The sequence below is a fragment of the Tauraco erythrolophus genome, chromosome Z (assembly GCF_009769465.1).
Source record: "Tauraco erythrolophus isolate bTauEry1 chromosome Z, bTauEry1.pri, whole genome shotgun sequence".
NCBI lineage: Eukaryota > Metazoa > Chordata > Aves > Musophagiformes > Musophagidae > Tauraco > Tauraco erythrolophus.
This window is the reverse complement of record NC_141496.1, coordinates 51,810,882-51,825,977: the sequence shown is the minus strand read 5'-3', so window position 1 is coordinate 51,825,977 and position 15,096 is coordinate 51,810,882. Positions and strand designations below refer to the sequence as shown.

Genomic DNA, 15,096 nt, shown 5'->3' with positions numbered 1-15,096 from the left:
TTTGCACAAGTCCAGGTAGATGATATCCATTGGTTGACCCTTGTCCACCGATGCTGTCACCCCATCATAAAAGGCCACCAAGTTGGTCAGGCACGATCTGCCTTTGGTGAAGCCATGTTGGCTGTCACCCACCACCTCCTTGCTCTCCATGTGCCTTAGCATGGTTCCCAGGAGAATCTGCTCCATGACCTTGCCAGGCACAGAGGTGAGGCTGACCGGCCTGTAGTTGCCCGGGTCCTCCTTGTTCCCCTTTTTAAAAATGGGGGTTATGTTCCCTCTCTTCCAGTCATCGGGGACCTCGCCAGACCGCCACGACTTCTCAAATACAATGGCCAGTGGCTTGGCAACTTCATCCGCCAGTTCCTTCAGGACCCGCGGATGGATCTCATCAGGTCCCACGGACTTGTGCACCTTCAAGTTCCTCAGATGTTCTAAGATATATGGCTTAAATTTTAGGTTGCCCTACAGAGTCAGGAGTTAAGACTCAATGATCTAGTGGATCCCTTCCAATTCAGGATATTCTATGATTCTACGAAGCTGGAAATTTAAAAAAAAACTACTTTTCAGTGTGAGTCTGCACTTCAAATGGTGAACAGCTTGCTAGTAAGTCTATTTTCATTTTTGCACTTAACCTGGGTGATTTGGCTCCCACACAGAGGCTGAACAGACTATGACACTTTAATCTGGACACAAAATAAGCAGGGGAGAAGTATGGGAAAATTATATCAAATTATAAATGGTAGGGGAAGATGTCAGAGCAAATTATGACAAATACTGTTTCTTACAGTGCAGAGAGTAAGAGCAGCCAAGGGATTCCAAGTTAAAAACCAACACAAAACCAGTTTAAAACAAACCAAAAGAAAGCATGTTTTCATACAACACACAATTATATCATGGGATGTGTTGCTATAGTCTGCCATAAAGCCTGAAGTTATTACTTTAGTTCTAAAAGGTCATTAGATATATTGACAGAAGATGGGCCCAGTGTTGGACATGACACACTAGTTACCAGCTCAGGAAATCCCTTTTTCAGTGGTTACCAGCAGAAGGATCATTTGTGTTGGCCCTGTTTATCCTACTTTCTCCATAAGAAAACTCTTAAGATTCTTCCAGTGGTCTATAAGACACATGTTTATGGGGCAGGCAAACCTCCATAAGGTAGTATACACACACTATTTGTGTTCTTATGATTTACTTATATATACAAAAATATACACTTTGATCAAGGTCACCTGTAAAGTAACCATGACTCTCTGGCACAGCTCATGGCAGACAGCAGGACGTCTTTATCTTCCGTTGTAGAGTTGGTATGGTTATACATTTCCCATGCAAAATTCCATTCTTTATCACTTCCCACTGCAACACCATAGCAGCAGACCGTTCTTCTAATTAAAAAGGGAATTCTGCAAAGCAAAATATGATTAGAAGGTACTGAATTGTTGTAAAGTTAAAATCAGGAGTTAACACATAACTGAAAATAAACATTTATTTATTTAAAGTTAAAAGATGCACAAGAAAGGAAAGATAAAACAGCAATCTAAATAAAGCTAGGAAATTTGATTGCTTTATTGATGATTTAAACATTTTAAAAGTTTAAAGGCAAACCAAGAACCTCATTTAAAACAGCTGGACCAAGCTATTCTGTGTACATATAGTGTCAATCTCGCTCTTTCACATCACAGCCTCGGACATGGATCACACCATTAGAGAGTGTATGGCTGCATATAAGCATCATCCCAGACAAGCTTTTTTGAAGTTTCTTCAGTGCATGCATCCAGCAGGAAGAGCCACGTGCAGCACAAATGGAAACAGATGGGACATTTCTCCATGCAACAGGTAGTCTCCTATTACTCCCATCCCAGGGGAGAGTCCTCAACATGGTGATGAATTTCATAAAACGCAAAACTAAATGCAAGCATTATCAGTGTAATACTCCACTTCATGTGTGAAGGCTGAACAGAGAATTTCTCCTGTGGCGATGATGTGTCCCTGATGTTAAGACACTGTCAATGCTTTCCAGTGATAGCAATGTATTCTACTATGGAGGCTATCTGAAAATAGTTTAAATTAAAGGTATTTTGGATTAATTTTCTGTAGGAGAATGGGTCCCATTGCTACAAATGAAATATTTTACTTCCCAATGGCATACTGTTAATCTGCTTAGTGTTACATAAGACCAAGATTGTAAGTAGAGGTGTAAAACTATCTTCCATTAGATCAGGAGATAGACTTGGAAAACCAGACAATTTCTGGTAACGAAAGCCATGCTTCAGGTCCAAAACTGGAAGCAGGAAATTCAAATTTAATTTGAAAAAATTCTTCTGAGTTTCAGTGGACCATCCTAGAGAAAATGGGGATAATACCAGCAGAAAGAGCAACTATATTAGTCAGAAGGAAGGCTAAATGACAGCAATCTTCAAAGCAAAAGGTAGAGACAAGTTAAGTTATTAGCTTTCTAAACAAAGAAAGACTAATAGGAATGAGGGGGACAGTTGGGTGTTTTGCATGACAGATGTCACTTGTTAAGGAGTGAAAATACAAGATGCAGAAATTTTGAAAGTCCTGTTGTGGGTGAGGGATTTCACTGGCATAGAAACAGGAAGTGTGGGCATGTTTTATATTTATTGCAAAAGCTAGTTCGGATTCATTTACCTGGATACGTGTTGGAAGATAAGAGATTTGCCACCAAGAACGATACTTACTGAGACTGAGTGGTTATGTCAAGGTAAAGAATAGTTCTGCATGGAATCTTTTTATGACAGATGTTATTTGAATTACAGGGTCTAGTAATTTGTTTAATAATCATTTTATAACGTAGCAGAAAGAGGCCACGGTAGGGTGATAACAGGGTAAAGCTGCTTTGGCTAAAATACAGCTATTTATTTTGCTACTGCAGCTGTTAACAATAGTTTCAAGAAAATGCTGATTACTGAGTGTAAAGTTGTGGGTGAAGAGCAAACAGACAAGCTCTGTATATCATTTGGCTGCATCTCTGATGTTCAGCATTCAAGGCAGGCTGCACTGGCAGCCTACTATGGGACAATGGTCTACTGGCTTGTGACATCTATGGTGACCCTGAAGTGGTTTATGTTGTATAGTTCACAGAGAAAGTCCACTGTGGTTCAGAGGGACTTTGGAGCTTCAGGTTATATTAGATGAGGGATGCGGCTTATTAATCTTGATATTTTTTCTGGGAGTGGTTGTGTGGTTTGATATTACTGGCCTGCCAGTATTGTTATATATATAATCCAGTTTCTGGATCTTGGGGAAGATGGAAAAAGTTGCTGGGAAGAAGGGTGGATTATTTTACGTTGTTTTCCTGGACCCAATGCAGAAGTGACACAGTGATTTCTAAACTTTCCAGGGCAACAGCAATATATAGTTACCTTTAGTAAGTAACTTAAATGTGCAGCAATGTTGTCCCTCCCTCTAGACTCATTTCCTTCTTTCAAAAGAAGAAAAGCCAGTAACAGCACCACAGAGAATATATTAATTTAGCTAGCTCCACTTCGCTCCTATAAGCAAAAATGAGTAAAACTAAGAAACCATCTGGGAATCACAGCTCTTTGCTTGTTATCTCCATGGAACAGGTGAAAATGCACCATATCAAGTCCAGATAAGTTCTGTCAGAACTGTTTGGAAATGTTCAGCTGAAAGTTGATCATCTTATCTGAAAGGAAAAAGCATTACTCCCTTCCACAGACTTAAGAATCCTACTGGGTTCCACCTGTGGCAGAACAGCTAGTGTGCTGTTATTATTTTTGCTCTCAGAATGGAGAACATAAGAGCATCCCAAGGGATCTCTCTGTGAAATATGAGTCAAAAGTTTATTGTGTCCTTCTCCTTTTCTATCCAGCATCGGAAAAGCATTGTCTTTAACTGAACAGGAACTGTGATTTGTCATTTGAAACCTTACTAAGAAGTGTCTTATCTCCCATGTTTGTTTGTTTTTTTTCTTAAAACATGACTTATTTTCACTTAATAAAATTCATAGCTGCATTTTTTTGCACATTTACAGCCATGTGAAGTATGAGGCTGTAAAGTCCCTTTGAACTGATCTCAATGACAGGAAGGACAGTGAAATTAATCATCTCCATCTAATTCAAAACCAGATCAGCTAATCTATTTCACAGACTTTTCAGCTCTTCAACTCAGATAAGGTATGTAATATTCCATCAGGGAAAAAAATATTTCAGATATTATTAATAGAGGAAGATAGGTGACTATTTTGATAACAGCCTGAGAATTCAGCATAGCATTGTTGCTTGTAGTGTGGGATAGTAAGAATATTCTCTCTGGAACATAACAGAATGTATTTAGGCTATTTAAACTTTTCAGTTTAACTGCAAAGCACAGTTTGCTTTTTATGAGGATGATCACTATGAAGCTATTTAAAAAACCACAAACATAAAAGTACAAGTTCAGTTTACTTAGCCAACTACTTATATCAACAGAGATACAACTAACAATAAAACATCTATTACAACCACAACAAATAAAAATAATAAACTTTAAATATTCACTCACCAGTGCCAATACTATTTGACTATTGCATAGAAAAACAGCAAAAGAAAGAGAGAGGAAAAGAGAATAAGAATTTCAATACATCACAGATTTTCTTTAACAATGCAATACTCGAACACAGAAAGTCTGAACCTGGTAGATCTCAGACTCCATCCATACTGACGAGAAACCTGACCACTGGGCTCCAATATCAGCGTAAGAACTGACAGCAGTTCCCAACACCCCCTTGTGTGAAATACAGAACATGCAAGACAATTTGATGGGCTTACTACGGGCAGATGCCTGTACCATACAAACATCACTTCACTCAGCATTGCTAAGAGAAGCTTAGAAACTGAGTGGTACATATGATAACCTGAAGGCCATACTGCAGCAAAGTGACTGGACAATATGGGATTTTAGCCCTGCTCTGAGGTTCGCCTGTTACAGATTTGGTCTTCATGGCAAAAATCTGCTTTGTCCAGCCTGTAAAGTCTACATGAAAGCAATAATTATAAAATCAACATAAAGTTGGGATCTGGGGAAGAGGGAGGGGCTAAGGGGGTCACAGTTAAGCTTAAATTCTATCATTCTGTCGAGAAAGAAGAGCAGTGTACAGGAGCATTTCTCATTCTGCCTCCCCCATGTAAGAGCCCATTAGCTTTCTATGTCACTTAGGCATGCACACCTCTAACGGCACATTGTCATTCTTACTTGTACTCAGAGTTATCCATCCATTTAGCGTACAGTTCAGATGACAGGTCCAGACAGTCTTGGAGGCCCAGCCAGCATGCTGTTGCAAAAAGTTTTTCCAAATACACTCTTGAAGGAAAGCCAAAATAGCAAGAATAAAAGATATGTATTCCACATTTGGAGTACTTGAACTGTGCTTGACCAGCACAGTTTCAGCATATGATGCTGTTAGTCCAGGAGAACCTCTGCTAGAAACAGTTGGAGTTTAATAAAAATAAAAAATTGAACTACCAATAATGGGTTCCTGATATCAATACTCATGGACATTAGTGAGGCTACTAATGTACTATAATTTGTCTTAGTTATTTGTGTGTTTTCTATTGCTGTTGGTAGTTTTATGAGACTACTTGCATCTAGTGCAAATCATTCTGACATTCAAGACTGTGGCTTCAGTAGCCTTGCAAAAGAAACTATTTTAAAGTTCTAGTGATTGATCCATAAATCACATCTGAAGTTCATCTGAAGTCAGCTTTTCCCCAGCTGGCAGCAGGTTGTTGAGTCTGTTCTCCCATAAACAAAAGCTACCACTCAGATCATTAAATTATCATCTTTTATGCTCACTAAATAGACTTTGAAAAGAGTCCAAATTGTCCTGATACTTCAGTTTCATTGGAGGTGCTATTAGAAATAACACACACTTGTAGGACAGTAAAAATAACAATTCAATTACATAGAATACTTACTGAGCAAAATAGTCATCTTCCAAAGCATCAACATTTTGACGAATAAAACCTGCATAATAATGGTATATTGGCAACATTCTCTTTAAAAGGTATTTCTTTTAAAAGAAGGGAAAGAAAAATTACTTTAATTTAGATGCAAGTTTTTATTTTACTGTAATTTTCTTTACTTACTCAGATTTATCCTATATATTTACCACTATTAATTTCTTGACAACACAGCATATTAAAATAAATTATATAAACTGGATCTAAAATTCAATACACCTGTACATCCATTTAAACTGGGAAGTTACCATTTCACATCACTAGGACCTTTGAACTCATTACAAAAGAAAATGAATGCTCAATCTCAGAGAAAAAGACAGAAAAATAAGTTATTCTCACATCTTTTAAACACACCTTTACTTTAGCACTTAAGAGAATTGCTATTGTGGGATTGCACTTTAAACAAAAGTGAAACCACCTTCAAATAGAAGTCAAAGAAATAAATAAGACAATATTATCTCAGTTAGGTCAAATAAGTGAGAGAATTATCTCATTTAGTATACAAACCTGATTTCTTCTTCCTCTCCATGAAGATGAACTGGAAGGCAGTACAAACCACAGAGCACATACATTCTATATCCCCTTTATACATAGCAATGTTACTCTTATTATTTACTACTGACTATTTACTGCTGATTCATAAAAACCTATGATCAGACTTAATATAAAGAATGTGACTAGATTTCTGCTTTGCAATAAGAACTGCTCATGATCCAATGATATTTACCATTAACTAACACATACAGATAGATACCTCCTCCTATTTAAAAAAAAAAAAAAAAGGTTGACAAAATCATGCAAAGGGAATGGCAAGAACTATGACCCGTTATGGTCATCATTACATTCATTTTAGTCTGATTTATTTAAATGATCTAGTATCTTTGCTACCTAGCAAAGAAGGTGATACCTTTAAAAGTGGATATACTTCATAGTTCTTCAGAGTACTTTCCAAATTCTCAGGTACTAGGTTTAACAATACCACATTCCATATGAAGAGTTCATCTTCTCTAGCAAGGTACTTTGTCAGTTCAAGCGCTGTTTCAATCTGAATGTATCCAAACCTATTTGAAGATAAAAAACCTCATACTTGAGCATACCTATTCACATTAATTACCTACCATGAATTTCTCTTATGTCTATTTTCTCTTATGAGAAAGGACATTTGTATGAGAGGAGGAATTGGAATTTTTACTTCTTCCTTTCAAAGATACCTCCACCAGCTCTGAGGGGAGGCAGTACACTTTAGCCATCTCCCTGAGCTCCCACGTCACAGATGCCTGATGATTTTGGGATCTCTGGCATGTGTGAGGCACAGATCTACTTATTCCTTCTTCAGCCCCCTACAGTACTGCTGACTTCTCTAGCATCATAGACGTGAAAAACTGAGTCATCTATCAGAAAAGGAAATGAAAGAAGTATTAAGAGTGATGCAGGACAGCATAGCTGAGACAGCCCAGAATAAATGAAGGAACATTCAGAATGTTCATTCAGAATCTCTTTTATGTTCCAACAAATACAGTGTTGGAAAAAACTCATGACAGTGCCATTATTCAAAATATTTCCTAAAAGTCAGAACAAAAGTTGAAAGACATTTTGAAATAAATCACTCAGCACTGACAGAAGAATGGATTAAATACTTAACTCCCCCACCATTTTGTCAAAACAGGTGTTGTTCTTATGAGGCACATGTGGATAGGAATGAACGAAGCAGCAATGTTGAATGTAACCATGTAGTTCAATCATTTTCTATAACATATTTGAAACATACTTACTGTGTCAATGCGAAAACATCATCTATCAGCTGGAATCTGCTGACAGAGGGAACAGCCTGTAGAAAGCAATCACGTGGCATTAAGAGATCTAAACGTGTCGTTAAGAGTTTAGAAAAGCTTTACGATGTTTCAGAAGGATAAGACAAGTCCCTAACATTTTTTCTAAGCCAAAATCTTCTACAGAACATCATAAAATGAATCCTGCATTTTAAGCTGAAATCATGTATGTGATTTTAGGGATGTTTCTATATAAAAATATATAAGTATACAGCTACGTAATATATTTTATATATAAATATAAATATAAATATAAATATAAATATAAATATAAATATAAATATAAATATAAATATAAATATAAATATAAATATAAATATAAATATAAATATAAATATAAATATAAATATAAATATAAATAAATATACAGTACATTACACATGGAATTTCAAGATCCCTCTCACTTGCATGCTGTAATGAAAATTAAAATATGGAAACACTACATTTCCAAAAATATCCTAGTTATATAGGTTTTGTACATTTTTTCCTTTTGAGGCTTCAGTTCAGAATATGTATTCGGATCAGTCCAGAGCAGAGTGTCTGGCAATACCATGAACTAAACGACCCGGGCAGAGCCATAGGTGAACCCCTGCCTACAGGTTGTGCTCTCACAAGGACTGTTGGCTCCTCCTTGTCTCTTTGCTGCTTCCATGCCCCTTCAGCTTGGCCACAAATCAAGCCAACCTCCTCACTAACCAAAACAGCCAAGAACAGCCCCAAGTCAGCACACACCTCATTTCCTGCTGACTTAGATTTGCTGTGAAAGAAAAAAGCCTAGAGAAAGGAAGCCAGTGTGCTATACAAAGGTTTAACTGCACCGCATGCTCTGATCAGCCTCATCTCCAGAGCTTCTGGAGAAGTCATTTGACTGCACTGATTACTATTATGCTGAAAGCTTAAAACCATGTCACCGTTGTTACCAAAACCAATGAGCTGACATTTCTCCTGGAGCCTCTGGCTCACTCTAGGATTAGACAACATTAAATACTATGCAACCTCACATACAGCCACTTATGCACAGCCATTCTGTACTGCTTTCACCTTCAGCCCAAGCCATGGCAAGTCAAAGGTGGGTCTGCTCTGAGTTACAGTGTCTATAGAGGACTCAAAGAGCTCAAGTAGAAGTGATTAGAACTTCTAAGAAAAATCTCCAGCAAACAAAAACCTAAACCCAAGTCAGACGGTTTTTTTTTGAAATTTCACTGGCCAAAATATTGTGCTTTGAGGAAATGTGGAAATAAAAAGCTTTCTCTCAGCTTTCCTTCTTCATGGTTACCTAATAGCAGATAAAGCTCTGTCACACATCTGTACTAATAACTCTTTGAGCCACATTTAAGAGACTGGAAGAACCACAAGCTGTTCAGACAACTTTGAAGACAGAATGCCATTTCATGTAAAGTTATTTTTCATGCTTATGTGAAATATTCAGGCCTGTTCCTCTTCCACTATGGAAGGCTGCCAGTGACTTTAGTAGTGCAATGGGGGATCATTTCTTCTCATGTGATACATGAGTTTCTCACTATTCCAAGTTTTCATCAATGTGATTAATGGTAAGAACTGCAAGAAGAAATACATTGAAAGAGTTTCTTTATAAGCTTGAGAAAACAAATATGGTCTTACCTTTGGATCATTTTCAAGCAAGCATGCTAACCTTTTTAAGTTTAATTGATCATAGTTGACTCTGTAGTATCCACTTAAATTTACATTTAGCAGGATCCAGTCATATTCTGATTCCGAAACTTGCATTTCAGGAAACACTCCTGTAAAGTGACATTAAAATTTATCATTTTATTTTCTGTGCATTGCTAAATTCTCTTGCATTTATAAACACTGGACTCGGTGCTCCTCTGAGACCTGAGACACAAGTCTGAAGTTGGACTCAAAGACAATCCCCCAAATGCTCAGATTTGTGATGTCTGCTCTGCACAGCAGAATTTCAAAACTTCAACAAGCAACTGACCCCTTCGGTACGGAGGGGAGATGATGATATCTTGAGATGGCGAAGGGGCAGCTGAAGACCCACTTTACTCCTGTCTTTTAGCTTGCAGGCAGTTGGGAAAGTCCAGAAAAGTTACCCAAGAATAAACAGTCTGGATGAGAAGCAATACCACCCTCACATGCCTGCTGCTCCCGGTGCTGCTTCGAAACACAACGCTCAGTACCTTATGGAAGAACTGATCACCTACCAGCATTCACATAAAGAGAGATCAAGGAAAGCAAAACAGCTAAGTTTATGCAAGAGACAAGCAATCTTAAAATTTTATTTTAAATAAAACAGTTTCATAATCCTTTTGAGTTACATCGCTCACTAATGGCTTCCTTCTGCAGTCTCATTCCATCTCACTACTACCTACTTTGTTTGTGTTTGTCTGATTACTTGTTCCTGATAGCCCACAGTACAACTGAAGGAGCCATGAAGGCTCTAAGCTGCCTCATCAGAAGAGGATTCAAATGCTGCTTTAAATGGCTATGATCATCCTGATTTAAGAAGGCAAACTCTCTTAAGACAATAAATCAATATTGGTGAGTCGTCTAGGCCCAGCACTGCTTTAATCTGAAAAGAAGACTGAGACTTCAATGTGTTTTGACAGAGCAAATACTACAGGATTCATCCTCGGTCATCTTCACAAGTTAAATGAGACAGAAAAGCAGCACATGACAAATACTAGCTTAACCATTTGAAAACAGTGTGGATGTCTAGAATATGGCTCTAGCAGTACTTCCCCTATAAAGGCACATTGCTTCAATGCTCTGCTCATCATCAAGAGTACTTTTAGATCCAGCTAAAATAGCAAAACTATGCTCCTCTGCTCCCCAGTCTGAGTGAAACATGTCTACCATAACAACACCATCCTCCTCGTGTGTCTTTTTTAGCTATGCAGACATCTTTCTCAGGGATAGTGACCAACTCAATTATATGGGCAGAAGCTAAGTATGTAGACTTTGCCTGACGAGACCTAAACCAACAGGACAGGCTCTTAACACTGTACAGTGCCGTGCTGAATGAACATGCTTGGCTGCTGGTAGCAGCCCAGCTTGGAGCTTGGAGTTAAATTTAACCTGTTTAGAAGTAAGATAAATTAGCTCCTGCAGAGCTCTTTGCAGCAAAAATACACACAGGTAAAATCACTTTTGAGGTGTTTCCTCTTAATGTATTGTTATGCCACTGCAGCAACTCTTCCAAAATTCACGTTAAAACTGTACTTTGTACCAAATCTGTTGTTTTCATTTACTAAAACCATTCTGATTTGGTTTTGAAAGAATCATTGGTAAATGATTCTTTCATTTACTAAAACCTCTAAATGACAACATAACAGTTCTCCACCAGAAGCCATTTCAATCTCACAGGAACAAAATGGTAACTGAATTTACAATTACCCTTAACATTTACACCTTTGTTTATTTATGCATCAAAAAGAAAATTATTATTTTTTTAATTTTAAAAGGTTAATGTAAGTTCCTTGACTGAATAGTGCCTGGTAAGTTTGATACATGGCTTTCAAATACAAGTGGAATGTGTTTTAAAGACTGAATTTCTACTTCATCATAGTCGCTTCAGGCAGATGAAACATGGTGATTTTTTTTCATTACATCTGTAGCTCTTAAGTCACATGATGGGTGAGGAAATGGAATTGGTATCCCTTCAATAATACATGCTTAGCACATGATACTAGTCCTTCCAAGCAAGTGATATCTAACAATTCTTTTATGCAATTGTTCTAATTTTTCACCTTAGCAATCCCTGGTTTATTTAACTTTAAAGCATTCAGAGAAGCAAACATTCACTGTTTGCTTATTTACTTGTCCATGTACTGTGAAATGATCACTCAAGCTACCTTATTGCCTGAAAAAGAGCGAAAGTAGCTTTTAACCACTGTAAACAGAGTGTGGAGAGCTGCAATATGCACACAGTATACTGCAATTTTGCTCTTAAGCATTCCACTAACACATCAGTCTCTGCATCTTCTTGTAACTAATTCAAAACATGATGGAGTTCAAGACTGACTTGCCAAAGAAAAATGATTACTCCATTCTAATGATTATATTTCTTTTTTAAAAGAATATAGCTGTTTATTGGAAAGTATTGAGATGAGAAAGAACTGAATTTTTTCTTTGATTGGAGATGCCCATAAACTCACTTTTCCATTATAAGCCTTTAAAACTTTAAAAAATGCTACTCTTTTGATAAAAGTATTTTTGCATTTAATTTGCATAAACAATTAAATAGTGTTGAAAATATTAATTTTCTGGTTTTACAGATATCCATGTGTGACAATGTTAGGTCACCTCACACAGCTGGTTTTATTTTCTTCAGCCTTGTATCTACTACTTGAGCTGACCATTTTCTGATATATCACAGCTGAGATCCTACCTATACTCAAAAGCTGTCATTAACATCAATGGGATCGGCTAGAAGCATGAGGAGCTAGGAGTTTGGATTTGTGTACACAATGACAAAATCAAAACTATCTACTTATAATACACATTATACCATATTATTAAGAACATATGCTAAAGTTTGATGCAACATAGAAAAAAACAATATATTAACCTATTTGAAATCTACTGCTATTGTAACATAAAATTAGCACAACAGAAAACCACCACAGACATTTCTGTAATAAAGTTTTATCTCCCTATTCAATTCAAATATATCCTCTGTTTATAGAAGAGTTAGGTGTGTTTTTATCAGCTTGGTTTTAGCATGTGTGAACAAATACGCTACTTACTGCTGCTTTTGTCTAGCCATATTAAGGGTTGTGATGATCCATTTCTCATCCAAGAAATAGGAATAATCCATGTGTTACTAAACAGAAAAAAAAAAAGAGATAATATAATTAATTCTTATGCTTACAAAAACCCTCTTCGCTGATGCTAAAGTAGATTGCAGATGAATTCCTTGTTACCAGAATCTTCATCTACCTTCTCTCCTCTCCGATGCACAAAACCTCATCAGATGGTGGCACCTACGCTAGATCAGCACTTAGGTATTGCCTCTTGCTAACTACAGTAGATGACTTAACATTTGTAACTTGGAACTCCTCATCTGAGTTAACCAAAAAAGCTGATGAATGGACTAATGCTCTGTAATTCATGGAGCTTGGGAGCAAAGGAAACTCTGGTTCTTGTCAAAATTTCTTTTGGCTGTTCGTATGACCAGCAACAGCAGCCAGGGAAAAACTGCTTTGAGTTTTGTTATCCTTTATACTTTTTTCCCGTGTGAAAACTCAACTTATGGATCCTATCCATGCATGCCAATGCCCATGACAACTGCTGAATTTCATTTTCTGCTAAAGTTCAAACTCTAGCCATGAGTTCCCAAATTGGGTGACCAAAGGCAGCTCCTTCTATCACTGTTTTTAGGCATCTTATTTAGCCACACAGCTTTCAAAAGCACCAGGCACTCGGCAATGCTCACTGACAGGAACTTTGGAGCTGCATGTCAGGTACTCTCCACTTTCTTAGAAAGAGGTCATTTATATAAGTACATAAATGCAACCCCTTTATCCTTGCCAAGCAGAAGAGACTGGGAGTATGTGCACCAGAAAGAAGCTACAGCATGATTCATCCAGGTTTCCCAGTCCATACAACTGAGGGATGAAGAAAGAAGAAAATGCCAGGCAAAACTCCTCCCCTGCAACCTATTCAACATGTGTCTGTCCTTACAAAGCCATTATGTGGCTGGAAAAGTCACTACTCCAAAGGAAAGGAGCCTTCTGGTACAACAAGTGGCTTGCAGAACTCTTGCAAAGCCCAGTCTCAAACAGATTTTACTTGACAGCTTATGACAAGAAAAAACATAAAGTTAAAAAATCAGATGGTCAAAACATAATGTCCTAGCTGAACAGATTCCTGAAAAAAATAGGATATAAACATACAATAAAAACACAAGCTAAACATACTTGTAAGAATCTGTACTGTTTTCATTCTTTTTATTAAGAAAATGTTCCTGACTGATTGTGCCAGTGGTTAGATTTAATGTTAAAACTGGAAACCCATTTTGGCATGTCCAGGAATCCATTATTTGTTTTACAGATGCTGGCAACTGAACTTCATCCTGTGCATCTACAACCTGCAAGACAAACAGGAATATTTACAATAAACAGGTACTTACTGATACCACTTCAGCAAATCTCTAGGGATTGTTCTAACATATTAGAGAAAATATAACTGCTTAGTAGCTTCCTTGTCTTTGATTCATGCAAAAATTCAATGTAACAAATTCCAAAGGACATTACTGACTTTATAATAAAGGCAGCAAAAGCCTTTTTAGGAATTACAAAATACTGAGATGACATTTCTCATTCTTCTAATCTGACTGCTAACCATTCTTTTTTTGGTGATAATATACTCACGCCCTTGTATGCCTGTAACAGATTTGATTTGTTAATTTCACTCAAATAAAGCTGCTGGAACACAAAGATTTTTAAGTGACTACCTAATGAACAAACTGAATAGTAAAGACAAACTGAAAAAAAACACTAAGCTAGAGTCCCAACTAGTATGAATCAGTACAATCTCTGCTGGCTTCAAAGATGTGACAGCCTTGCATATCTGAACTTGTGGCACTCTCATTCTTAACCTAAGACTGAGTCTGCAACACAGTGGAAGCCTTCTTTAGAGGAACAGGAAAGTGGAATTTTTGAAAATAAAACTATTATTAGCACCTGTTTTCTTATTCAGACTTCTGCAAAATCAGCGAAGGGTGAAATGCTGAGCTACTGCCCTGGGTACAGACTTTGCTGGATCCGTGACATATCAGAATCTTTGATCATCAAGCCCAGAGCACTACATTACCTGATTTGCAAAACTTAAGTTCCAGAAGAATAGGTTATGCAATTTCATGTAGGCTTAGGCAATCTCCATGAAACCCAAAACCCCACCTGGCCTGGATTTCCCACCTCATCTCTCTACTTCTTGTACTTAGCTCCATTATCTTAGGTCCACTAAAGCAGCAAATTAAACACTTGGGAAGACATTAGCTGAAAGAGCCAGGAAAGCAAATTTTCTGTGAGAAAGACTGCACTAGGGGTAGCAAAATTCCAGTGCAGTCTTCTACAAATTGTGTATGCCTAAATTTGGACTGTGCCAAACACCAGTGTAAGAATACTGAGATAAAATTAGTACCATCTGTATGTGGGTCCAGAGATCATCTTGGTTAGCATTCGAGAAGGAAAATTCTTTCAGATATGACTGTACGGAAACAAACAGAAGCATCAGAATTCATGAGAATTCAATGAAAAACATCAGCAAGGCAAACAACGTGTACAATCATCATTTTT

The 15,096-nt window shown here is 37.3% G+C and overlaps 1 protein-coding gene across 1 annotated transcript in view; it reads right to left on the bottom strand.

Moving 5' to 3' along the window:
* Window positions 1-15,096, bottom strand: part of LVRN (laeverin) — a 42,381-nt gene that overhangs the window by 6,393 nt on the left and 20,892 nt on the right. The window contains exons 9-17 of the mRNA XM_086629540.1: window positions 14,942-15,007; window positions 13,717-13,886; window positions 12,544-12,620; window positions 9,434-9,573; window positions 7,757-7,812; window positions 6,892-7,045; window positions 5,940-6,034; window positions 5,218-5,325; window positions 1,233-1,403 (exon numbers count right to left, since the gene is read on the bottom strand). Of these exons, the coding sequence (XP_086485666.1) occupies window positions 1,233-1,403; window positions 5,218-5,325; window positions 5,940-6,034; window positions 6,892-7,045; window positions 7,757-7,812; window positions 9,434-9,573; window positions 12,544-12,620; window positions 13,717-13,886; window positions 14,942-15,007 (1,037 nt within the window). The remainder of the gene's footprint in view (window positions 1-1,232; window positions 1,404-5,217; window positions 5,326-5,939; window positions 6,035-6,891; window positions 7,046-7,756; window positions 7,813-9,433; window positions 9,574-12,543; window positions 12,621-13,716; window positions 13,887-14,941; window positions 15,008-15,096) is intronic.